Here is a 27,041-nt window from a genome sequence, read left to right as displayed (position 1 = left end):
TTTTTTTTATATAAATCTTTATTATACTGTCTGGATTTACAAAGAGTTCACAAGTTACAAATTCAGCTCTTACAATCAAAAGCTATGACAAAGTCAGAATTAAAAAAAGAAAAGAAAATGTGCACAGTAAAAGTCAGTCGGCTACATTACGTTTGAGTCTTATCAAAATACAAAGAGAATTTGTTAAGTAATCTAGACATAAATGCCACAGAGATAATAATAATAATCCTAGTTCTCTATATATTTCCTCAAAAACTCTATTAAATCAAACTGCGTTTTGGGATAGAGCCTCTTTGTGAGTCCGCTGGTGAGTGCGAAGGTTACTCCTCTGAGAAAAGCACTTGCCGCAGGTGTCGCAGGTGTACGGTTTCTCCCCCGTGTGGATCCGCTGGTGAATCTCCAGGTGGCTGACACGGTCGAAGCTTTTCCCACAGAACGGGCAGATGAACCATTTCTCCTTGATGCGGCGGCTCGCTATCGTTTTGTGAAACTCGGGGTCGTTCAGGAGAAACAGTCGACTGTCGGGGTTACAGGACGACGACGCGTTTTTAGTCTGCGGCGGTTTGTCCGAGAGGAACCGGAAGGACACGCCTCTCCTCTCCGGGTGCGTTATCATAGCGTCCGCGGGCCGAGCGCTCGGCGGCTGATGATGAGCTTGGCCGAAAGTCAGAGAAGCCGCCTTCGATTTACTCGACGCTCCGGCTGCGTTGTCTCTCGTGAACCGGTCCGAGTACAGAGGCGTCTCCGCTGCCGAGCTGTCGAAAATGTCCAAGGCGTTTTGAATGAGCAGGATTTCAGAGTCCTGGTTCTGCGACAGAGGCTTCGCTTCGAAGACGCAGTCCGGGTCGTCGATGATGTCGTCGTCGTCTTCGTCGTCATCGTCCACGACTCCCACCAAGACGGACGTCCAGTGCTCGGCCTCGGGCTGCTCCGGGGCCTCGGCGGGTTGCTGCTGCTGCTGGTGGTTTGGATCCATGTGGTGGTCAGAGTCCACCATCTGCTCCACGATCTGCACGTCGTCCTCGTCCTCGTCCTCCAGCTTGACGATCAGGTCGTCGTCCACGTCGTCCCTCCCGCAGTAGACGGAGCAGTTGGACTTGGGCCGCTCACACTGCTCCTCTGTCTGAGGAGGAGGAGGAGGAGGAGGAGGAGGAGGAGGAGACGTGTGGGTCACTGATCCGTCCGCCCGCTCTTGGACACTCGGGTCAGAACATAACTTCTGGGCTGATTCGATAATCGGCCCTGAAACAACAAAGCAGGAGAAATTTTAACATTTATAATAGCCTTGAAAATCACAATTTTACACACAATTGTTGCACTAAATTATATATATTTTTTACAGGGTAAATACAGAGACTGCTTGATGAAAAACTGTCCCTGAAGGCAACGTGCATCAGCGGTTTTGCATGAATTTCCCTCTAAAACAACTCAGTGTGGTAAACGTTGTGTTATTATCTCATAGCGTGGTGAATGTGCAGGTCACAACTTGTCCATCAGAGCGTTGTGGAGTTGTTGGATTGTGTATTTGATGAGTTTGATGAGGGAAACCAATTAAGAAATCCCATTAGCCTCCGTAGCGTAGCTCTGAGCAGCTCACGGCTCTGCTCCGCCGTTCTAAAAATAGCTTGCACCGACAATTAAAGGTAACGAACCTACTCCTAAAACTATAGGGATTATGGCAATGGACCAATTTGCCAAAATGTTGAACTATCCCTTTAAGACTTTTTTTTATAACCAAAAGCAAACTTCTCAGGAAAGAAAAAAAAAGGCCTAAAAGTTTGTTTATCTGTCCCTTTAAATGCTATTGAACCACTGCTTGCCCCACTCTTTCTACTGGTACCAGGTAGGGGTGGTGTTATGCAAATTCGAAAACTAGTTACATCACTGTCAGAGAACTGAGGGAACAGCTCGTAAAACCACACAGATTTCAATCTAGGGAGCCTGAAAATTACAGATTTCTTTTTGTCAGTTCTCACATTTTGGGGGCCGGAAGGCAAGAAGGCATTTCCATAATATGCCCCCTTTAATTAACACTTTTTGTTAAATTACTACTTAACTTTTATATGTGTTCCTTCATAGTTTTCATGTCTTCAGTTTGAATCTACAATGTAGAAAGTAATAATAATAAAGAAGACCACTGAATGAGAAGGTGTTATCCATACTTTTGACTGGTACTATATGAGTTATATTTATTGCCCATCAATGCAAACTGTTCCCAGTAAAATGTAAAAACCCATTCTTGAGCGGTGATCCTTACCATCACCGGTGGGCGGCAGCAGTTTATAGGCGAAACTTGAATATAAATCTTGAATGGGTTTGACCCAAATGAGTTCTTACAATATAAAACAGGCTGAATTGTTTTGAGAATTGATCGAATATTGAGCTGAAGAACAGTTAGTCCAGTGGTTCCCAACCTTTTTTTGGCTTGTGACCCCATTTTGACCTCAAAAATTTTTGGTGACCCCATCTGAGCTGGGGCATCTTGATTGACACGTAATCACAGCCGTCAATCAAGATGCGCCAGCTCAGATATTTCTATATGCTGCATTTTATTGAATATTTGAGAAAAGTGAAGGTATAGAATACAGTTGTTTAAAATTGTGTGTGGTGTTTTTAATTATAATTTTAAGATCATCATCATTATAAAAAAATGATCAGGAGACCCTATTTGAATTCCGGGCGACCCCACGTGGGGTCCCAACCCCAAGGTTGAAAAACACTGAGTTAGTCTATCAACCAAAAAGTGCATCTAGCGACTATATTGACTGACAGTTGTCATTTGGTAAATGATTATCATTCTCAAATCTAACCATCCAAAAGTGATATTTCCTTAATATGTCCCCTTTGATTAAGACTTTTTTGTTTATTACACAACTCCATATGTGTTCCTTCCTTCATAGTTTTCATGTCTTCAGTTTGAATCTACAATGTAGAAAGTAATAAAAATAAAGAAGACCACTGAATGAGAAGGTGTTATCCATACTTTTGCCTGGTAGTATATGAGTTATATTTATTGCCTATGAATGCATGAACTGTTCCCAGTAACATGTTACTACAGTTTTTCTCTGTTGGTTTGGCTCATTTCTTGAAACAGAAATTACATTCTTAAAACTATAAGACCATTTGGCCAAACAGTCTTACAGTTCTGCACAACATTACAGCTCACTAGCAAAAGCGCATATCTCTCCCAAAACTGTTCACACATGCTTCAAAACTAGATTCCTTTACCATGTAAAGTGTCAGTACCATCAAAATGGCAAAGATCTTTCTCAATTGCTTTTGACTCATTTGAATGCACTTAGTGCTTTTACCAAAAATAAACTGGATGGTTCAGCATAACACCATGGATGAGCTGCAGAACCTCATATCTCTCCCAAAACTGTTTACTTATGTGTCAAAACCAAACTTCTTTCACATGTAAGTAGTCAGTGCCCCCAAAATGCATCATCCCTGTGGCATTCTGTGAGCACTGCAAGTCAAAATGCTTAGATGTTTTGTCACTATGGCAGAGACGTATAAAACCTAAGAAAAGGACTTTACAGTAAGAGCAGCCTCCAAAGTTTGACATCACACACACTGCACTCATATTGCCAAGGAAATTGTAACCATTTTTATTCACATATAGCCTACATAAAGTAACTCAAGATTATGTACTGTAAAAACAAAATGTATAGGCCTACAGTTCTCTGTACATGTATGAAATATGAACACACAAAAAAAAACAGAAAAAATATACCAAGCCTATAGTGCAGTAAACAAAGTTTCACGAGTAGAGACATTTTCACTGGTCATCACTGTCATCACCCTCTGCCTCCTGGCCACCATCTTCACCCTCCTGAGTTCTAATTTCACCTGACTGTCAATTACTGTCATGAATTTATGAAATGCTGCAAGAAATTCATATGGTTTTCATGGTATTAGCCTACAGTATGTTGACTAATTTTGACAGTTGAACAGACTACTGTGCATATGATGATTTACACAGTGAAATCATGCTGACATGTGAGAATCGTTGAGAATCAACTAATCAGCTTAGATCAGCAAGATCTATTCATTTGGAAAATGTGCTAAATGTATGCTCATTGTGCTAACTCTATGGTACTTGTAGGCTACATAACCATTTGCAAAGATGCACTAAGACACTTGAGACATCTACTAAGACATTTGCAATTATGAAATCAATGAGAAATGCCATTCTGTTGTGAACATTTGCAAGGTGGTTTGGAGATTTGTCCATGTTATTTTGAGAATGTAATTTCTGTTTCAAGAATTGAGCCAAACCAACAGAGAAAAACTGTAAGACCCATTCTTGAGCGGTGATCCTTACCATCACCGGTGGGCGGCAGCAGTTTATTCTGCAGCTCTCTCTTCTTGGATGAAGATGCTGAGGACAGATTGGTAGTCTGACTCTGGGCTTGAAGCAGCATCGACAGTCGCTCGTTTTCCATCAGCATCAGCTTCGTGTTCAGAGCTTCAATCTCGCTTTCCCTCCGGCGCAGCTCCACCTGCACCAGGGCGAAGCCGTCCTCCCACAGCCGGCTGATCTCCAGCACGGCCGCCTTAGCTAGCTGCTCCATGATGGAGGTTAACTTGCTCTGGAAAGCCACACAGTTGTTGTTAGACATGTTGTTGTTGCTGCCGCCCGCAGGTCTGGGCCCTTTGCTGCCTCCCGCTGCTGCTGCTGCTGCCGCCGCGGACATTAAAACATGAAACTACCGCTGTCTGCGCGGCAGGGTGGACGCTGTAGTTTGGGTTTAGTTTTTTTTTACATTACCGATGCTGTTTCTTTAGGCGAAAAACATGGAAGTGTAATACAATAGTAACAGGAAGCGGACGTGGTCACATGACGGATGAGGTACGGTGTCCCGGAAAGGACAAAATATCGCAGCAGGGGAAACCTGACCTGAATGAATTAAAGAATTGAAATGAAGATGAAAATGGCAATTTGTTACAATTTAATTCATTTGTAGAAAAGTTTAATTTAAAATGCTCTTATAGAGAATTTAATAAAGTAATTATAGCCTAATTAATTGATTAATTGTTATTATTAAAAACAAAAAAACATTTCAGGACAAGACAAAACGTTTGAAACATACATAGGTCTAAGCATATCCAAAATACCAAAAAGTAAAGGTGACAAAGAAAACAGAGAAGTCTAGTTAAACAGGAGCAATTGGAGGTAAAATAAGATGCAGTTATGGATTTAAATTGTCCTCATGATAGAAGTGTGGTAAGTTTCAGATGTTTCAGTGTTCCAGGTTAAGTCTTGCCACATGTTTCTTTTTCCAGGCATAGTGACTCAATCCTCATACTGCAACTTGTTTTTTTTATGATGACTTCCTGAACAACTCATAAAGTTGGTTTAACTTTTAGTAATTTGGTGACTAATATAGGCTATAGAAACTTATCACCAAAGGAACAGTGGTAACATAACCTTAGAAAAATATGAACTTGTATCATGGAGCTTCACAAATTGCACAATACAAGTGGAGTCTGATGAATGTAAATACAACTTTACTTCCCCCAATATTGTTGATATTTGTCATCTGCCAGCACAGTTGGGTCTACACTAAGGAGAGGCTGACAAGTCAGTATCATCAACATCAACGCTGTCGCTGATCCAGACTCTGAGACTTTTCCCCACAATATTATCATAAAATATAACTTGAAACAAACTGCCATCAGTCAGTGTTTAAGTGTTTGCTACAAATTGCAGTTTCATACTGTTGTTGTTGTGTTTGCAGCAGTGCTTTCTAATTTGGTCCACTAGGTGATGCTCTATTTCCATGAGAGTAGTTTAAAGCTGAGGTCAAAGAGTCTGATCCTAATGATCCTAATCAATTCAACCTATTTCATCTATGGTGCAGAGTTTGTTATTGTGAAGTTCCCTTGGTAATTCACCAAACTGCGTGCATCTGATTTTAAAATATCAACCATATGCAATAATTTTGGTCTGCACATTTTAATGTATTAAATAAAAAACATGCTTGTAATATATTTATTGACCAATAAACTCTACAAAATGTTTTATTGTATTTCAGTTATTCACAAAAGTGGCAATACTTTTGACCAGTGGCCATCTGTTGAAGTAATCTGATAATTAAAGATCTGGAAAATAAAAACAAACAGAGAGAAGAGAAGAAACTGCTTTCAAGTTTTCCAGTTTTTGGCTGCGAGCACAATGGACACAATAAAAAATGGGATGATCTAACAAAGGCTCCTGTGGCTGTGGTATATATATATATATATATATATATATATATATATATATATATATATATATATATATATATATATATATATATATATATATATATATATCATCATTGCCTTATTACTGTAATTTAAAGTGTCGACCGGTCCTCTGAACAGCTGATTATGAGTTTCATGATGAAAAACTTAATGACACATCTATCCATCTATTCAGTTTAGCATTGAACTGCAGTTGTGGGGCTCAAAGTTGAGCTTTAAAACCAATTTTCCATCATAGATTATGACCTCACTCACTCACTCACTCACTCACTCACTCACTCACTCACTCACTCACTCACTCACTCACTCTGTATTGTTAATTTTATGTATTACAAAGTAATAGCTACTTTCTAAATATTGCTTCAATGGTTCATTTTTAAACAGGAACTTTTCTTTTTTTACGTAGGCTATTGAGCAAGTATAAGAATCGACAAGTCAAAGCATTGTATAATACGTAATAGATCATTACAAAAATGTAGTTTAGTAATTGAATTCACAGTGCTTCTCCCAACATTTAAAATTAGTTTGACAGATTTTGAAAACTAGTTCAACAATTTTGTATGTAATGACTCAAGCAATGAAATGAGGACTATTAGTTTTATAGGGAAAGACTATTCAGCGTTCAAAAGTATAGTTCATTTTGACTGACATGACATAAACAAATGCTAATGTTGTGTGTAGTTATGAGAACTTTCATTCTGATCTGAGAATAGCACCAAAGCGATTGAGAAAACCTGTAAAGAAAAGGTAAATAAATAAGTAAAAGATAACAGGAACTTTTATTTTGTTAAATTTTTTCAAGAGTTCACGCGCACGCTCAGAAAGGCGCCTGCTCATTGGTTGATCTGACCTGTCAGTCAAAAGTGGGCGGGGCCAGTGGGAGTTGCTCCGAGCGCGAGCGAAGAAACGACACAGAGGGAGCTGTCAAACACCAACAAATCGTCTGAAATATTATCCCGGGCGGTACAAAAACAGAGGAGAAACAACAACAACAACCAAAAACAAAACAAAACGTTGCTCCTTATGTTGTGGGGAAACGAGGAACGACAACAGAAACGGGACTTTGAGACTCTAACGTGGAGAAGTTAACGTTAGTTCGTCCTCGCTCGGGAAATGTTTGAGTTTTCAGCCGTTTGTTGCTGCGACGATAAACTTGTCGTGTTGAGCTTGAGCTAGCTGCTGCTGCTGCTGCTGCTGCGTTAACGTTACAAACTTTGCTCTTTTTCGTCGTGTTTCCAGCTTTTCCAGTAAATGGAGACCAGCTTTAACTCTTCTCACGAACACATCTTTGAAAGTAAAAACAGGTAAGTCTGCTAAACTTTAGCTAATAGTAGCCGTTGTTGTTGTTGGTGGTGGAGGAGGAGGTGATGATGGTGGTGGTTTGTTTACATTTTGTGCCAACACTTTTAACACGCTCAACCAAGCTATAAGTGCTTCATAATTACCACTATGTGACATATTCAGTAGCATGATGCAAAATAAAAGTTTGTGCACCCCTGTTCAAAATTTCTGTTAATGTAATGTGAACAGTAAAGCAAGTGGAAGATGAAATGATCTCCAAAAGGCATGAAGTTACAGATGACACATTCCCTTTACATTTTAAACTATGCATATATATATATAGTTTTCATCTTTTACGATTTCAAAATGACAGAAGAGGAAAAGATTTGCCCCCCATGCATAGTTAGTAGCTAGTAGCCCCCCCTTTGGAAAGTGTGTAAATAGTAGGCTGATACCTTGGTCAAAGTTATCTGAGAGCTCAAGTCTCCTGGGTTTCCCTTTTTTTTTTTTTTTGCAGGCTGCTGCTTTATTTCCCCGTTTTTAACTCTAAAATGATAGAAAACCAAAATAATACACTGATATCTACTTAAAATATTGCAAAAGAGTGGTTCATGTTTAACTTGATATGCCTTTTGGAGATTATTTAATCTTCCATGTGCTGAACTGTTCACATTAACAGTATATCACTGAATGCCACTATTTATCAAGGTCCTCTGGCTCATTATAGCTGTCTATGGTATCTGGATAATGGGTAGTTTTTTTCCACGGCGTCTGCCCCATGGACTTGTTCATTACTTTAAACCCTTGAAGAATGACAGGTATGCGGCGGCTCACATATCATCATGGCAGTTTACCACAATAGATTGTGGTCAGATAAGAGGCTGCTATTCACTTTTTTGTTGAATGTGACCTTGCAGAAAGAAAATACTTGCTCTCTGGAGCTCACGTGAGGAAAAAAAAGGGCAAATACTAACTAAATACTGACAATTTGTTTGCATTGTCACACTCACTCACACATTTACCCACACCCATCGTTTAATACCTCTTTGCTCTTCACACACGCTCTTACCCGTTGCTCAACCTATCATTATAGCATCACTTAAGCTTTGATTTATTGCTGCCATTTTCTATTAGTCTGTAATCCACTGGGGCACAGCTGGATGGTGTGTTCAGGCCCCCCCAAAAAATACTGTTAAAACATTTGGCCTGAAGCTGCTTTTGGAGATGTCCCATCTGTTTTGGTGTAGCAACAGGCCACATTTTACAGACCAAAAAAAAAGAAAAAAAAGAAGCCGCCTTTTAAAATTCCTCCCTCTTCCACGCATAGTCTCTTTACTGTGGTGTTTTAAATGCACGCCCTTCAGATACGCAGCAGGCAACACGGTGTAGTTTGGAAACAAATATAGTTATGAGCACTGGTGGTGGCGGCCTACATTTTTTTTTCGTCTAATCATTTGCATCAAGAAGATTTTCCAGCAGCAGATGAAGATTATCATGTTGCTGAATATTACAGGGCTGCGTGATAAGATCTTATTTTAAATGGTATAAAGTTATTTTATAGTGTGTGTGGCTACTAGAGATGTCTTCCCTGTAATTGGGCCGCTTGTTGGTGGAGTGATGCTGAAAGATGTCTTGTGTTTTTTTTTCATGTTTACAAAGGAAGTGGGTGTAAATCGTTCTTGTGGTGGTCAGTGTGCTGCTTTAGACTGGGACCCACCCACAGTAGTAGCTCGTAGAATAACGCGGTTATTATCATAAGTATATCATCATCGAAAAAGCATTTGCATCATTGAAATTCCAGCGAGTGTAGGAGGTTTGTGTGTGTGTGTGTGGACACAGAAGCTTGTAGTTTTGAACCGAGGGTGAATTTAACATGCTGCTGCTGACCTATTCCTGTCTACCCAGATACAACCACATAGATGAAATGTGTGTGTCTGTGTTTTGGCTCTTGTATGGGGAAAGCAACTGAAATGCGATAGGAAGGCTTAGTCGGCCCTGGCACTTGTGGCTTGCATTTTTCTTGGCACAGGCACTTTTTTATTTTTGCCGTACGGTTTCAACAAGGCAGAAAATGAGGTGTCATTGGAGGAAGAAAAAAAAGGGGAAAAAAAAGAAAAGAAAGAGGAGGATGAAAAGCCTTTTAAGGATGTGGCTGGGACAGAGAATGATCTCAGAAGTCGTCCAGTAGATCCACAGTAACTCAAAAGAGTCTAGTGTGTCTGTGATGTAATGCTAACGGACCAAAGCAGAGTCTGGCTCTGTCATCATCTCACTGCTGTTTTTAGGACCTGATCTTATGAGACCTCATCTGGGCCAAAGATTGACTTTTGTTACCCTCTGCTTTGGTTTAAAATAGACCTCTTTAGCATATTCATTTTAAGCCTGCTGCTGCACCTTTTATTACTGTTGCTACTGAGCTCTCTCTCTCCCAATTTACCCAAAACACAAAACACATATTTGCTGAATTATAGAGGTTATTATGTTGTGTCCTGTCTACACACGCACTGTAAGTTTCTAATTACACTTGAGATGTATATGGATGGCGTGTTTGGACAGAAATCTCAGAATATATTGGCAGGCTTTGTAGTATTAAAACCATATGAGTGTTTTTTTATGATATGCACACAGTACAGTCAGTTTACCGTCATTGTTTACTTTCTGTCATTACATGTGAGAAGCAGCTGAATCCATCACATTAGTGCAACTCATTATACACAACTGGTGGTTAAGAGGCTGCAACAAAGGAAGGTTTTGTCTTGTGATGTCATATCTGCTCATTTTACGGTTATAACGTTGAGCTTAAGGAAATATTGCCTGTTGAAAAATATGATGATGAATTGTCTTCAGAGTCAGCTTGTTATAGGATCGTCACAGTTTCACCTCCTGAAAGGTCGACTCATTATGCTCATTCTTATGGGTAATTACTCAGTTATCATAACACTGTTTATGTCACATTATATTACACCTGGTGCAATATACTTTTTAATTTGCAGCCAAGTACCTTTCATATTTAAAGCAGAAGTAAGCGGAATGTTTGTGTTAATATAAGTCTTAAATAGTTATATCTTCCGACAGCAATCACTTATATAGAGTGTTTGGTCCGAAACACGGGTCTGTCAGTCACTCTGCTCTGCTGTAAGCCAAGGAGAAAACTATCCTTGTATCCTTTATATAGAGAGAGAACGGCATGAAGGGCTGTGTGTGAATGTGGTGACGTAGGGACGAGGACCAATAGATCCATGACGAGGGCGGGGGCTTCTAACTCCATCGGCTGACAAGAAGTTAGCCAAAACGACCGGATCGCTTACTTCTGCTTTAAGCCCTATTCTCATTTAAATTGTGTATATTATGTACATAGTGTGTGTTTTTCATTAGCCAATGACGTAATGCAACCTAATGCAACCTAATATCAAGTGTTTTTTTCATGAAAATCTGACTATATACAGGAAGATAAATCTGGACAGTATAGTTTTTAATCGACTTCACCCTCTTTCTCTGGAGAAATGTGGAAGAAAATATTTATAACCGCACTTGACATCTTCCAACAGTAAAAAAAAAAAAAAAATCCCTCTGGCCTCAAATAAAAAGTTAGATATGAAGGCCACATTGTTTATAAGACCTTTAGCCACAGACTTCCTTCCTTGCCCCCCTTTGTACCCTGCTGATTTTGTTTTGGATGGCAGAAAGGTCCGGGACCTGAGCTATTCCTTGGCTAATCTCCCATAATTGGACAATCGGCCCCTATTACAGCCATTACATTTGGGCCTGTTGAGCAATACTGGCTTGTCTCATCCATCCTCAGACAGGACACAATCTGCTGTTGCATTTGGTATTAGAGTAAATACTTAAATCTTTAATGAAAGAATAGGATAGCATGGCAGATTTTGTTATTTCCTATTTTTTAAGGAATTTGCCATAACTATAAATCTGTGAACAACAGTCCCCACTGCTACTTTACATGTCACACCAATGTCACACTTTACATGCACAACTACAACAATTTGCAACTTGTCTGTATTCTGTATATATCTGTCTTAATCTTTATTCTATTCTATTTTATTCTTTTTATATCAATCCTTTACTTCACAGGCCGCCAATTACGTGGTAATGTCAAGAAATAGCCAAGAAATAACAAGTAATTCCGTCACAATGTCTAAAAATAAGCCTAGAAATAACCGTCAATTTCATATTAATGTTGAGAAATATAGCCAAGAAACAACTATTGATTTGCGTAGAAATCAGCCAGAAGTAATTGATTGTAATTGGCAATTGCAAAGAATTGATGGAGAAAAATTCTGGCCGTTCCGTTGGACGATCCGTCCACCCGCCACAGTCTCCTTGAAAACCTGTGGGAAACACTGCCCTTTATGAAAAACAAGACATTATCATGAAATTGACCGTTATTTATAGACATTATGACGCGATTACTCGTTATTTCTTGGCTATTTCTTGACATTATCACGTAATTAGCAGCCTGTAAATTTAAGGGTTACCCAATTCTAAACTGTATAAAGTATATGTGCACGGTAGTTTTTGCACTAGAATATTTTTTAATTTATTATTTTTTATTTTATTATTTTATTGCTACCTTTTACTACTTTTTGTACCTTTGTGTCTGCATCTGACACCACGTCAAGTTCCTTGTGCTGTAAACTGACCGTTACTGCTCCTGGCAATAATTTCAAATAATTGATTTCTGAATGAAAGGCCCCTTCATTAATGTTTCTCTGTTTTCTCTCTAGGTCTCCAGAGACGTACCATACATCTGTCAAATATGTGAAGTCCCCTCTCCTCCTGGTGGACTCACCTGTCACACGCAGCGAGGAACTGGACTAGTGGGGAAACATCTCGGACCCAGCCAGGGGTTTTTATCAGTGAGGGAGTGTTCGAAACACGATTTCAAAAACAAAAACAAAACTGAAGTCTATGTGTGTGACATATTTTCTCCCAGGACACGAACTGAGTGAGTCCTGTGCTTCCGCGGAGCCCTGGGCACCGTTAAAACAATCTAGTCCTCTTGTCATGTGGGTACATTACAGAATTAGGCTCATATTACCCTCACTGGTATCACCGCCGCCATCCTTCACATCACCATGGACCGAAATAAACGCAACTCCATCGCCGGGTTCCCCACGCGACCCGAACGCCTCAACGAGGACAGGGACGGCCTCGGAGGGGTAGGGGTCTGCGAGATGGGCATGGGCCCCCCCCCACAGGTCAGTGTTTTCTAGTTCTTTGAGAGTTTAATGCATTTGCAAGTAGGCCTGGGTATCGCTGCTGATTTAGTGAATTGATTTGATTCGATGTTGATTCATTTGGAGATATTTCAGTTTTAATACCAGTTTGCTTGGTTATGAAAGAGATTTTCACAAAACTAATGTTGCAAATTGTACAAAGATGGCACAAGTTACATAAATGCACATTTATTTACAATGACCCACTCCAGCAGTAAACAGTGCAATGGCTATATTAAAAGATCGATCTAAGGATTTTATGAATCGATATTTGATCTTTCAAATGAAGATCGATATAAATCGGAAAATCGATTTTTTATTTTGGTAAGTGTCAGTGTGGTTAAAGGAGACATACTATGCTGATCCATATTTTAGAACATCCTTATGATGTTCCAGTCTCTCTGAACGCCCCGGTAATGAAATCCTGCGAGATTTGCGCAAAACCTGATGTCAGGTTTTGCCGTCCAATTAGGACAATCGCCCAAACTGCAAGGGATCTGCCCAAAACACGCCCACGACGCCCGACCTCAACCGACATCTATACGGAAAATCGCAACTGTTTTCCTTCCCCAAAGAATATGAAAACTGTACGTCTAACATGTATGGACGCACCCGTAGCTGGTCATGTTTTATAAAGCCGACCTGTATTTAACAATGAAAGGTAAAGAATAGGGCTGGGTTTAAAAAATTTAAAAGATTTGATATCGATTCATAAAAACCTTAGATAGATTTTTTAATGTATGCCATTTCTTGTTTCCTCTGTTAGATCTGTGCTATCGCGATTGTCACCCACAACTGTACTGAAGCTGTTCTCTAGTGGGTCATATTAAACAAATGTGCATTAATGTTACTGCTTTTTGGTCAATTCTTTATGTAAACATTGATATCTTTGATAATGCACCAGGTTAGAGAGTTTCATCTTTCTTAGTTCATAACCGAGCAAAATTGGTATTAAAACTGAAATATCTCTAAATAAATCAATATGGAATCAGATCGGAAATCGAATTGAATCGGGACCTTATGAATCAACTTGACACGTGGGCTGTACGAGACAACTAAGGAGTTTTTGTAACTGAAAATCACACAGAACTACTCTGTAGGTGTTCAAAACTGACACAGTGGTAAACAAAAGCAGTAAAATATGCATAACACATCCCTGAGATCCCTCAGATCATGTGGTATGCTTCATGTTCACCACCACGTTTCCTCCTTCAACCCTCACGCACATTTGTTCTCCATCTGTGTGTCTCTACTGCAGCACTAATGAACAGTAATGGTTCAACAAAACGCTAATGCCGTTGATCAATTGATTTCAAACTCTGCTTTGGCAATGATGCAGCATACTGAGGATTTGAGAGAGCTCCGGTTTCGTTGCCTAACGATAGAAAAATAAACGTAATCTACCTTTTCCTTCAGTGTGTTGCCCGGTGCTTATTTCTGTGTGTCAAGAAGATGGAGCAACTCTTTATATCTCGTGTTTTCTTTACCCCTCGTCCCATCTATCTGCACAACCAAGCAAAGTTATAGCTCTGGCCCCCGGGGGTATATACTGTACATAGGATAAAACAGCCAGCTGACCTGTTCTTACCTGTCTGTACATATCTCCTCCAGGTGGGCAGGGTGTGGCCGTCGTCCTACAGAGCCCTCATCAGTGCCTTCTCCTGTCTTACACGCCTTGACGACTTCGCATGCGAGTGGATCGGCTCCGGATTCTTCTCAGATGTCTTCAAGGTGTGTGCACATCAGTTGTTACCTGCTGCGTGTGGACTTTTGTTCTTGTCACGTTCATGGACCACCTCAGTCTTTTTTTTGTTTTTTGTTTGGGATTTTTGAATATCACACATTACAGCTATATACAGGTGCATCTCAACAAATTAGAATATCATGGAAAAGTCAATTTCCAATAGTTCAAGTCAAATAGCTCCAACCAAGCACTGAGTGCATATAGCCAACATTTCCATATTAAAAATGTCTATGGATATTCTCATTCATCCAGGTCGTCGTTATCTCTGGGCAACAAATTGAATCGAAGGCAACTGAACTTGTATTTGTCTAGGAAGACGTTTTGCCTCTTATCCAAGGGGCTTCATCAATTCGCAACGCATCAGTCTGACTATGCAATGTCAGACTGATGCGATGCGTTGCAATTTCTTGCCCAGAGACATATTAAAAATGCTTTTTTTAATTGGTCTTTGTAATATTCAACTTTTTTGAGACACTGAATTTTAGGTCTTTAGTAAATTTGAGCCATAATCATTACAATTAAAATAAATTAAACAAATAAGGACATTCAATGATTCATTATGTGTGTAATGGGTCTATATAATGTATTAGTTTAACTTTTTGAATTGAATTACTGACATAAATACACTTTTCCATGATATTCTAATTTATTGAGATGCAGCTATATGTGGCTATGTGTTATGTAAGTATTAATGTTGAGACTTGAAAAAAGTAAACAGATATCTATAGTGTAAAGTGAAAAGAAAACCTGACAATAAAACAAAAACACAATTAAAAAAGGGGAAAAATGGGAATAAAGACTAAAAACAGTAACAGATCATAACGTGTTACATGCGATGTTAGGTATAGTGTTCAGAATGATGATCATATCTCCTAATCAGGCTCTTTCATATTGGAAAAGTATCGCTCCCATTTTGCTTCCCACTCTGTAATAACTTCATGAACGACCTTCATCATCAGTTCCTTTCTATTCATTTGATTTGTCCCTGTATCTGTTCATCCCATGCTGCTTCCCATTCATCCATCTATCTGCTGTGTTTTATAACAGGTCACACAAACTCATTCGACCTCTCCATTGATTCCTATTTCCCACTTACGTGACAAAAGTCATGCTCGTGTGCGGTGAACCTTTGCTGCACTTTGTCAGGATCAGAATAATTGAAGAGGAACTTGTGAATTTGTTCTCACTTCTCACTTAACGAGTGAAGATACCGACACTCGGAGTCGTTTTCCATTTGAGTAGACTTGTTGTCAAGTTGATGTGCTCTGTGGGTTAAAGACCGATTGTTTTCTAGGTTATCTATCTCTATCTCGCTCTTCGCTCTTGGACATTTTTAGGTCAAGTTACACTGCAATCAGTTCAAAGACATCACTTAAACATGGGGGTTGTTAACCCTGCTGCTACTTCGTCCCCCTCCCCCCTCACACCAGGCATGCGAACAGGAGTCAGACGAGACGCGTTAAGAAGAAGTTTTAGTTTGGTAAATAAACTTCTATCAACATCCATCATCAGCAGAAGAATGTAATCTTCTCTATCTGCTCTAGTTAGTTGTGTTATCAAGGCCACCATGACACTGGGAAATCTCTATATCACTCAGATAAGAAGCGTGGGCTGCTCGTTTAGATATCACAACCTCGATAAACCCTGTGTGTATTTATTTATTTATTTATTTATTTATCTCAGTTTGTGTTTAGAATAAAGTTAACGAGGGTTATTATGAGTTGTAGGCATTTCCGTCTCTCTTGTCACTCTGTGTGTATGTGTTGGAAGTTGAACACGATGACCTTAGTGCACAATGATGTTCCACTGTACATCTATGTAACAATAGATCTGTATTGGGCTGGTGAACTGGGATGACACTCATTTTCCACTGTGTCCGTCTTTCATGCCGTAACTCGGCTGATTGATGTCACTGTTGACAGTGTCTGACAGCTGTTAGCCATGATGTTCGAGAGTTGTTGTGCGTCTGTTTCAAGAATGGCCCGAGCCTTGATTTTTTTTTTTTTTTTTTTTTTTTTAAAGCTCTGTTGTGGAGCAAATTTTCCTAATTTATCTTTTATTAGCCACATGAAGCTCATATTAAGTTATTTGTTTACTGTCGCCCATTGTACTCTGGACATGCCAGCTGTCAAAAACAACCCATTGTGTGCCGTCCAAACACTGGCGCTTATTCATAACCCGCAAATGAGTGAACTTCAAGAGCAGAGCAAACAAACACAAATACCAGCAGTTTTCATTAACGATATCCTCATAAACAGCACGTATCAGTGAGCGTAACAACAACAACAGCTACAGACACTTTGTTTGAAACTGCTTTGTATGTTGTTGTTGAAGCTGTTGAATTTGTTGCATTGAGTCTCTTCTCTCTAGAAAACACTACAGACCATTTGTTGTTTGAACAGGAGGCTGTGAATCGTCATGTCTTGTCTGACTGAGTTCAACTGGCTTGAACACAGCTTTATTATTTTAAAAAATGTGGCTCAGTATGAGAATGTGATGCTGTGATACTTATAAATAATTTAGTGTTAATTAATGATTGCAAATTGGAATTTAAAGAGGAGCTATGCAGGATTTGAAGCTTAACTATGCTACATTTTTACCTTAATTAAACAGCTTTGGAGTATCTGTGATGGTTTAATAAATGGCTTAACTTGTTACAAGGGAGAATGTAAACTCTCTGCCTTCAACGTGTGTGTCACTTATTGTGTCTCTTGGCCTGAGTAAGCAACTCTGGGCCGTCTCCCAGCTCTCGTCTCTGCGGCACCACAGCGCAAACGCGCCCCATAAACTGTAATCTCTTGTTAATAACAGATTAAACTACACAAATAGACACGTCGTAACATCATAACACGTTATCCACCGCTCTATTGATTGATTTCTCGCCGGCTTCGTTGTAAACAAATGCACATGGCCGAGAGGAGGGTTAGCAACACAGAGGAAGAGACCAGACTTACATAGTTCCTCTTTAAAGGGGAACAATGTAAGTCCGGTCACTTTTCTCTCGGCCATGTGCATTTGTGTAGTTTTATCTGTCTGTAGTTTTATAGATAAACAAGAGATTACGGGTTATGGGGCACGTTAGTGATGCGGTGCCGCCACAACAAGGGCTGGGACACTTGGTCGGAGGCTCTGATCTTACAAGGTTGGTTTTCAGCCAAGAGACGCTAGGTGGAAGGCAGAGAGCCTCCATTCTCCCTGGAACTAGTTACAAGTCATTGATTTAACCATCACAGTTACTCCAAAGCTGTTAAATTAAGGCAAAAATGAAGCATAGTTAAGGTAAGACATCCTGCATACCGTAGTTCCTCTTTAATCACAACAGCTCTGTGGTGGCAGGTATCACCTCGGCCTCTTGGGGAATCTCTGTTCGCTAATTATTTTTCCCCTCAGTGAAAACAAAAAAAAGAAAAGGAGTTCATGTTTAGAGAGAGAACAAGAAGAAGAGTGGAAATGAAGAAGTGGAGGAAACGGTAGCGAGTTGATGAAAGGCTCAGTCGGGGTGAATGAAATGAAAAGGCGGCGGCTGCAGCGGCATTAATGGTGATGGAGGAGGAGGAGGAGGAGGAGGAGGAGGAGAAGGAAAGAGCTTGTGATGGTGGAGAGGTCTGTTGAAAGGGATGAAAAATGGGGTTGAGTGAAGGCTGTTGAGGGGAGGGGGGCAGACGAGAGCTGTAGAGGTGTTTTCTTTTTTTTTTTTGTTTAGGAGAAGAGGGCGATGTAGTGTTTTATATAGAGTTGGGGTTAAGGAGGGAGGAGGGGCGGGGGGAGAGCGAGGAGGACACTGGGGGTATGTTCTCCAGAGATGGGAAAGGTGGGGGCGACAGCAGCAGCAGCAGCAGCAGCAGAGGGTGAGATGGGAGAGGAAAAGATAGAGCGCCTACTTAGGGATGTCACGATTACACAATTAATTCATCGTAGAGATTCCTAAATACCATCACTTTCCAAAAAAGATTATGTTGGAAACACAGAGGCAGATGTGCACCAAAGTAAAGGTAAATGTAAGAAATACTGGTCCATTTACCTAACGTAACTTACAGTTGGTAGGAATTTAAATGTTAGCGTCTCATTTGTGATAAAAAACAAACAAACAATTAAAATAAACTTAAACATTTGGTATAGATGACAATTGATGATTTGAATACTTAAAACACTTCCCCTGGATGATTAATAATTGGTTATATATTAATACTAGATACATAAAATATTTAGTGTAAATAATTAGTAATGTAATTATATTTTGACTGTATTTGATTTTACACATTCATATGTTGTGAAATTAATTAATGCATAATAATCGTAATACCGTGATTATTTCTCTGACAGTAACCATACAAAGAAAATCTATAATCGTGACATTCCTACTGCTACTTCTGCTACTACTCGTGGGGAAGAGGAGGATTGGGGGATGACGGAGGAGGAGAAAGAGGGGGATCAGGGTTAAGTTCAGATGGGGGGATGTGAAGAGTGAAGAAAGAGGGGGGTTGGTTGGTTGGTTGGTTGGAGGAGGATATACGGATGTGGGGGGAGGACGAGGAGGAGGAGGAGGAGGAGGTGGAGGAGGAGGCCTTCACAGGAGTGGCCATCTGTTGTTTCTGCCGTCCTGTGGTGGAGACTGTCGGCTCTTTGCAGCCAGCCCCCCCCCTATTTCTCTTTGAACTTGAACACAGAGATTCTTGTGTCTGTTTGTATGAGATGGGCCCAGAGACACGGAGAAGGAGAGCTCCCCTAAACTGAAACAGACTCTGTGATGATGATGATGATGATGATGAGATCCTTTATGATTTTTTTCCACTGCAGTGTACAGTTCCTCCTCCTCCTCCTCCGACGACGACTCTCATTGTAAAATACACGCTCCATATGGATATTTGCTCCATCTGTCACTTCTCCTCCCTGCTGTAAGCGACACTGTGTCACTGATGGACGATGGTCAAGAAGAGATACATAAAGCTGTTACACTGTTATAGCCAGTTATATGGTTGACAGACAGACAGACAGTCCCTTTGGTGTCATATTACCATTGATAGAAATTACCACGATTTTCCGATTCTGAATTTGCTGTTTATCTCAGAAAGCTAAAAATATGACCCATAATTTTCTGTCTAATGGAATATAATGAATTGTATCCAGGACTCCAGACTAATTTTTTTTTTTACAATGAGCACAGTGGTCCCTAAATTAAAGGGATAGTTCAACATTTTGGCAAATTGGCCCATTGCCATAATCCCTATAGTCATAGCAGTAGGTTCGTTACCTTTAATTGTCAGTGCAAGCTATTTTTAGAACGGTGGAGCAGAGCCGTGAGCTGCTCAGAGCTACACCACGGAGGCTCATGGGATTTCTTGGTTTCCCTCATCAAACTCATCAAATACACAATCCAACAACTCCAAAACGCTCTGGTGGACAAGTTGTGACCTGCACATTCACCACGCTATGAGATAATAACACAACGTTACCAGACAGAGTTGTTTTAGAGGAAAATTCATGCAAAACCGCTGATGCGCGTTTCCGTTGGGGGCAGTTTTTCGGCATCTAATCATATATCCTACCAGCAGTGGACATTTGCAGTCATGTAACATCCTTTAATGTGGTTTTAAATGAGACCGTAGCTCTCGTCCTAATGTGACAGTACGTGTTTTTGCATGTATGACGCTCCGGTCTTTATCTTGAGCTGTTGATAATGTTTGAATAGGCTCATTGCTGTGGAGGCTGCCTACCTACCATATATATATATATATACACACACACACACACACACACACACACAGGAGTATCAAATTAGTCTTGTCAAACTGCTGGTTTAAAAGCTGCTTTGTGATCTAAACATGTCTCTGCTGTCAGGAAGTGAATAAGTAGGTGTAGGTCGGTAGACAGACACGGTGGATCAGTTTGCAGCAGCTCAGTCATCTGGCGTGTTGCTCACTGTGGTTTTTCTAGTTGATATTTCCTATTTGCACCCTACATGAGCGCATTCAGAAGAAGTTCAGTTCTGGGTAGTTAATTTACCGTGCGATGGAGGAATCACTGAAACCTGTGGTGTGAAGATCTGAGGTCACCACCGCTCTGCTTTTAAAGTATAGTGAGGTTACTGGGTGGCAAAGAGAAGGAAAGAGAGGAGAAGAGAGAGAGGAGAAATAATTCAGATGTCCAGCAGCTCATAAGTGATAATAATAATGATGCACACGGGCTCCTGGGTTTTTAATAGTAAAAAAAATACTGCATTGTATCACTGTTTCAACACAGAGATTAAATGTGCTAAGTGCTTTTTTAAAGGGGGTTTTCACTTAATCAAATGAGCTGCAGTTATTTCTGGTGATGAACTGTGAGTCAGTGTGTGAATTACTTCACTCATGAACTCGTAACACGGCTTAGTCCCTGTCTGAAATAATGTAAGAGAGTGTGTTAGCAGCAGTATTGTAGTTACGGTATATGGAAAAAATCCATTACTCCTTTACATATTACCACTGTGAGACACTTTTCTTATATGTATATGACAGTTTCTCTCAGTTGTGTCATCAAGTTTTTCATCATGAAACTCATTATCAGCTGTTCAGAGAACCGGTCGACACTTTAAATTACAGTAATAAGGCAATGATGATAAAACAAAACAACATTATTATTCTCCTGAAGAACAAGATCATCTTCCAGCACAAGTTGTACGTAACAGAAACGTTATGATATGAATGGATAGATGGATAGATGGATGATGGATGGATAGATAGATAGATAGATAGATAGATAGATAGATAGATAGATAGATAGATAGATAGATAGATAGATAGATAGATAGATAGATAGATAGATAGATAGATAGATAGATAGATAGATAGATAGATAGATAGGATGGATGGTGATGGCTCCATTATCAAACAGTGAGTTAGAAACAAAAAAATCCCAATGCACCATAATACAAAATTGATTGTTTAGTTCTGGACTGACACATTCGCTCTGTCACGGCTGGTCAGCAGCGACTGACCTCATTTCACTTCTCTTTTATGTGCCGCCGTCCTTTTTATGCAAACTCCGTTAAAAGCTGTAAGAGACAGATATTTAATCAAAGAGCAGTGTTTTCAAGCTGCTCAAGTGGTTTCCATTAACCCAGGCTGAAAATACCACTAATAATAGAAGTGTTTGAATTGTCGGCCGTCTGAACAAAAGGTTACAGAAAGTACAGCTCACACACAATGTGATTTAACCATTGTTTGTTAGTTGAGTCATGGCGCCGTTTGATTTGTCTTGCAGGTACGTCATCGAGCCTCAGACCAAGTTATGGCCCTGAAGATGAACAAGCTCAGCAGCAACAGAGCCAACATGCTGAGAGAGGTCCAACTAATGAACCGGCTTTCACATCCAAACATACTCAGGTGGGCAGCTGAATAAATTATCGATCAACTCAATAAAGCTCATTTTTCATTTCTGAAAGTTAAACCAACACCAGAAACCAGTGTGAGCGATGTGATAACGATGTGATAACACCTAGTTGTTGTTGTTAACTGTGTAACATGAGCTACTTTGTAGAAAGTGCTTAGCCCTGGTAGATTATCAGAAGTGATTTCCTGTCAGTGTGTCTAACGGTCAAATCCAAAAAGGTCTGTTCTGTGTCGGTGTATTATTACAAGAGACATTCAACAATAAGATGCCAGTAATAACTTGGAATAAGCTTGCTTTCATAGATTCACAATAGGCTTTATTTTAAGCCTTAAGAGTTTAGGTCACTCAGGAACTGCTAATAATACATGAAGGATAAATCCTCATTATTTCCACATAAATAGTGTAACACGTTCTATTAGTCATTTCCTGTGACACTTGCATCTTTGGTTATAAATTGAATGTGTTCTCAGCCTCGGTACGGTCGGCCTCTGCCTCCTCTCTCTCTCTCTCTCTGTCTCACTTGCTCATCAGTCTGTGGTTGTGACCTGTTTCCTCTGGGGTTGGCTCGAAACTGTGTCAAACACAGAGCCTATTAACAATGGATTTTCTGAACTGCCAGCTCCTGTTAGAGCTGCAGCAGATGCCCTAGAGGCTGAAAACGCCAGGAGGACCCACTCTATCACACAGGGGAATATAACGAGGCTATGGCGTTTGTTTTTTTCCTTTATTTTAATTTAGAAATTTGCAATAATCTGTAATTTTTTTTAAGACCAAGCGAACAAAGTGTGATACTGTGTTGAGCCCCTTACACCTGGTTCTGTTTTGTGGCCTTGAGGTGACATGTTTTTCTTTTATTAGTTTTCAGTGTTGCCTCTGTTTCACACTTTTCAGACTTCAGCTGCAGCAGACGCCATTAATTGGCCAGACAGATTTTTTTTTTCCAGCTCAATACTGACTGTGTGTTTTGTTTTATGAGCTGACCAATCACAGTTTTAAGTGGAGGTGAGACCTGATGAGGCGTAGAGAGCTGATTGGCTTTTCCACCTCGATGCCCAAAGCACAGGCCGTCTGATCTTTGGTCAAACTGCAAAGTCAAGACCCAAACCTGTTGGTGCAAAACAGAGTATTTACTGTATTTTCTGCAAAAACCATGACTATTATTGAGTTTTCCAGAGTTTCCATATGGGCATTTAACATCAACGTGCACATTTAATACATGAAAAGACGTTGTTAGTCTCTCTCTGATGTGTTATCAGATGGATGTGAATGTTTTATTACTGTTTAATCCCTACCACTTACATTTTTACTAAAAATAGTATATGCTTTAAAGGGATAGTTCAACATTTTGGCAAATTGGCCCATTGCCATAATCCCTATAGTCATACTGTAGCAGTAGGTTCGTTCGGAGCAGAGCCGTGAGCTGCTCAGAGCTACGCTACGGAGGCTCATGGGATTTCTTGGTTTCCCTCATCAAACTCATCAAATACACAATCCAACAACTCCAAACGCTCTCATGGACAAGTTGTGACCTGCACATTCACCACGCTATGAGATAATAACAGAACATTACGAGACAGAGTTGTTTTAGAGTCAAATGCAGAGACTGCTTGATGAAAAACTGCCCCCAACAGTTTTGCATGCGGTTTTGCATGAATTTACCTCGAAAACAACAAATGTTGCACTATCCCTTTAAACGGCTGCTGCTAATGTATAAATCAGTTAACAGCCTCTTTTATCCACTTGAAGAATACTCCCTTCGCTTTAATTGACCCACTTCCACTTTGTTTTGTCAATTTGTATTTTATTTTATCCTTTTATTCTGTTTTAATTGGTTTTATTTTACTTTTTTTTATTGTGTTAGTAGCGTGTGTTTGCTCGACCGAGCTAACAGATGCTATAAAAACAAATGCTTTGTGTTTTATGACGGGAAAATGAAAAGTTAGAAGACAAAATAAAACTTTATTGCCAGTCCAGGCAGTTTCATTGACACGACTCCCCAGACGCCCCAGAATAGTTTCACTCCTGCTTTTTGTTGTAAACACTTTCATTTAAATTCACTTTATGCTCCGACCTCCTGCGTGGGAAAGAGTGTGTGTGTGTGTGTGTGTTTATGAACATGCACATAGACATAAATATCCATGTGTGTGTGTGTGTGTGTGTGTACTCCTTGCATACACACACACACATGCAGCGTATCTTTTACAATGCCATCTTTGTTGAGCTTTGCCCGAGTGGATTGTGTGTCTGTCTGTGTGTTAACAAGCCGGCACTGAGGGGGTCATTGTTAGCTAAAATCCAACAAGGACCCACAAAGTTGACCTTTTCATTGCCTCCTCCTGAATTACGAGGCCTTCGACGCTCCTTGTGAGCAAAGTTGTTTCATATGTTGCTCCACACACACACACACACACACATTGGTTCACTCTGGTTTTTAAAGAGTGCATGCGTCTTTTTTTTCCAGCCTCTTGGGTTTCGTGATAATTGTTTAAACGCCATCAAATATAATGTATATGTGTTTTCTTCGGGGCGACATCAAGGCGGGTTAATGAAAGGCAAGGTGGAGGTAGAAATGGGAGGAATGCAGATGAGGCAACTGAGCTGTTATTTCCCTTCTCCTAACAGACGGTCTTGCAGCCATGACTTGTGTGGTCTTGCCCGTCTGAGTTTTACATTTTTTCCTAACAGCAGAGATGCAGAAGACCATGCAGGTGTTTTGTTTAGATGTTTCCACCCTTTAGATGTCGTGTGTGTGTGTGTATGTGTGTGTTTGAACTAAGAGAGGAGAAGAGAAGCTCCACCTTTGTTTAGATTGTGGAGGATAAGTGATTTAATTCACTCCATTCAAACCAACAAACGTCCTGCAACACCTTCATTATGTGCTTCTTCCTCTGTTTTCTAGGTTCAAGGGAGTGTGTGTCCACGAAGGGCAGCTTCACGCTCTGACGGAGGTAGGAGGATCACGCACACACACACACACACAGACACGTATTTCACATTAAAGCCTCTGACGTGTGAGATCAAAGCGTTTTCCACTAATGAAAGGTGGGATAGCGATAGAGGCTTTAAGGACTCTCCAGTTTCTTCGTGTGTCTACAAGTAGATGCGAGCCCCCTGTGTGCGTGTTTGTGTATAATTTTCAGGTTAAACATCACATCACATCACGTCAACGTCATCCATGAACACAACACGGTAACACTCGGGTCTGTAATTGTAGGACACCCGAAGAAGAACTGGATGTTCTTCTATATACGTGACATTTAGACTGTATGTCTTCGTCTCGGTAAGAGAGGAAAATCTAATACAGGCGGCGGTGGCGGCGGCTAATAAAGTTCTCCAGAGATGCTTAATGTGAGGACACACACCATCAGAGCGACAATGAACAATATGTTCAGGTTGCACAGAGCCTATATTTAACCTGTGTGTGTGTCTGTGTGTGTGAGGGAGAGAGGAAGGGATATAAGAGATTTATATTTGTGGTTGTAATCATGGAAAAGCTTGATTTGATTAGCAGCTGATTTACAGTCGTTAGCCCCTTAATTGAAAGGTCAGGTTTTATTCTCTTGATTTAAAGGAGGAATTAGAGGCGTCAAGTTAAAATTCACTGTGAAACAGAGTTGATGCGGTGATTCTGTTGCTTATTTACAATCACAATATAAGTAGAAAAGTGGAATTGTTTGAATATGACATCAAAATTGTGTCAGGATTTTCCCAATAACTAATACAAACATTATAAAAACTTTTTCATGCTAAATATAAAACCGCAAAGTGACCCAAGTTAATTAAAAAATCACTAAATAGCTCTTTATTTTTGACTTGAAACGCATGGAGTCTAAATGTGGAAAATTTTATTTAAAAAAAGTAAAATGTCTTGTGGAAATGAAACAATCAGTTGATTAGTTTACAAGTTGAGCGGCAGAAAAGTAATTGGCAGCGATTAGTTGATTGTTTAAGTCACTTTTTAAACATAAATGCTGCACATTCACTGGCTGCAGCTTCTTTCCTCGTCTGGTGTAATAAAGTTGTTATGTTTTGAACTTCTGGACAGACAAATTAGAAATATCAAAAGATGAAGATGAACTCTGGAAAAATAGTGAATGGAATTAAAAAACCCTTTCCATCCTTTTATGGACCATTAAATAAAAATAATCAGTTTGACTTTCCTCTGCTGCTTGACGCACAAACTCTGTTTTATTCATTAGTGTTTGAAGTTTGACACACGCACATGAACATGAACACACACAGATACAGTACAATCCACTCCAACAGTCCCACCAGTGCCTGATGATGCATCTGTGTCGACATGCTTGTAATCAAACACACATGCGATGGTCAAACACATGTAAGACGTGGACAGACAGCACAAAACACACGATTCATCCCACTCGGAAGAAAGACCACACTGTCGAACAGCGCTAAGGATCCTTCCAGGCGCACACGTGTGCTTGATTACACTGTTGCGCTGCACAGTGAATGTGCTTATTGTAGCCTTGACAAACAAAGACAAACACACAAGTTTCTGCAGTTACACATGTTAAGAAACTTATATATACACACGCACACAAACCCATGTATTGGAGGAGACGCTGCGGTTGGTCTTGTTTTCCTGCTGCGGGGTAAACAGATCCTGTTGTGTCATGTCGGGGCCTAAGTGAATACTCTGACCCTGTTAGCAGCCCCATGCTGTTTTGTTACCTGACCCCCACTATGAGGCCGCGCTCAGAGGAAATGGAGAATAAAGTTACCGCATGGCCTCGAGCCACCTCGACAAACTCACTCCGTCGCACACACGTATATAAGTCCAAGTCCAACGCACGCACACACACACACACAGAAATAACAAAGCTGGTTGATGACGGATCTCTTCCTTAAACATTAAATACTAAATTAACCTGAAGCCACAGTTTAAAAAGAGTTGTAAAACTGAGCAGCGTTTCGTTTCCTTTTGACATCAGATACGGTAAGTTTAGAGTTGCACATTTTAAAGGGATAGTTCAACATTTTGGCAAATTCGCCTATTGCCATAATCCCTATAGTCATAGTAGTAGGTTCATTACCTTTAATTGTTGGTGCATGTTGTTTTGAGATCCGCGGGGCAGAGACGTGAGCTGCTCAGTGAACACAATGGAGGTGAACGGTACTCCACAACGCTCTGGTGGACAAGT

General features: G+C 40.2%; 2 protein-coding genes across 3 annotated transcripts in view; one reads left to right on the top strand and one right to left on the bottom strand.

The window, feature by feature from the left end:
• Positions 1-53: 53 nt before the first annotated feature.
• Positions 54-4,700, bottom strand: LOC311001237 (uncharacterized protein; the record flags this gene model as incomplete). The annotated part of the gene is made up of 2 exons (XM_083992268.1): positions 54-1,242; positions 4,328-4,700. 2 exons carry the CDS (start codon positions 4,698-4,700, stop codon positions 266-268), a joined length of 1,350 nt encoding a protein of 449 aa, XP_083848394.1. The 3' UTR covers positions 54-265.
• Positions 4,701-7,179: 2,479 nt separating this feature from the next.
• The window catches only part of tesk2 (testis associated actin remodelling kinase 2), a 42,193-nt gene continuing 22,331 nt past the window's right edge, over positions 7,180-27,041 (top strand). For both annotated transcript variants that reach the window (XR_014596141.1, XM_083992128.1), the window contains exons 1-5: positions 7,180-7,556; positions 12,276-12,749; positions 14,379-14,498; positions 21,751-21,872; positions 24,779-24,827. Coding sequence is in view for 1 of the 2 variants with exons in the window: in XM_083992128.1 (XP_083848254.1) it covers positions 12,627-12,749; positions 14,379-14,498; positions 21,751-21,872; positions 24,779-24,827 (414 nt within the window). In the remaining variant the exon portion in view is untranslated. The remainder of the gene's footprint in view (positions 7,557-12,275; positions 12,750-14,378; positions 14,499-21,750; positions 21,873-24,778; positions 24,828-27,041) is intronic.

The sequence above is a fragment of the Trachurus trachurus genome, assembly GCF_905171665.1.
Source record: "Trachurus trachurus genome assembly, chromosome: 17".
Classification (NCBI taxonomy): domain Eukaryota; kingdom Metazoa; phylum Chordata; class Actinopteri; order Carangiformes; family Carangidae; genus Trachurus; species Trachurus trachurus.
This window is presented reverse-complemented; position numbering and strand designations above follow the sequence as displayed.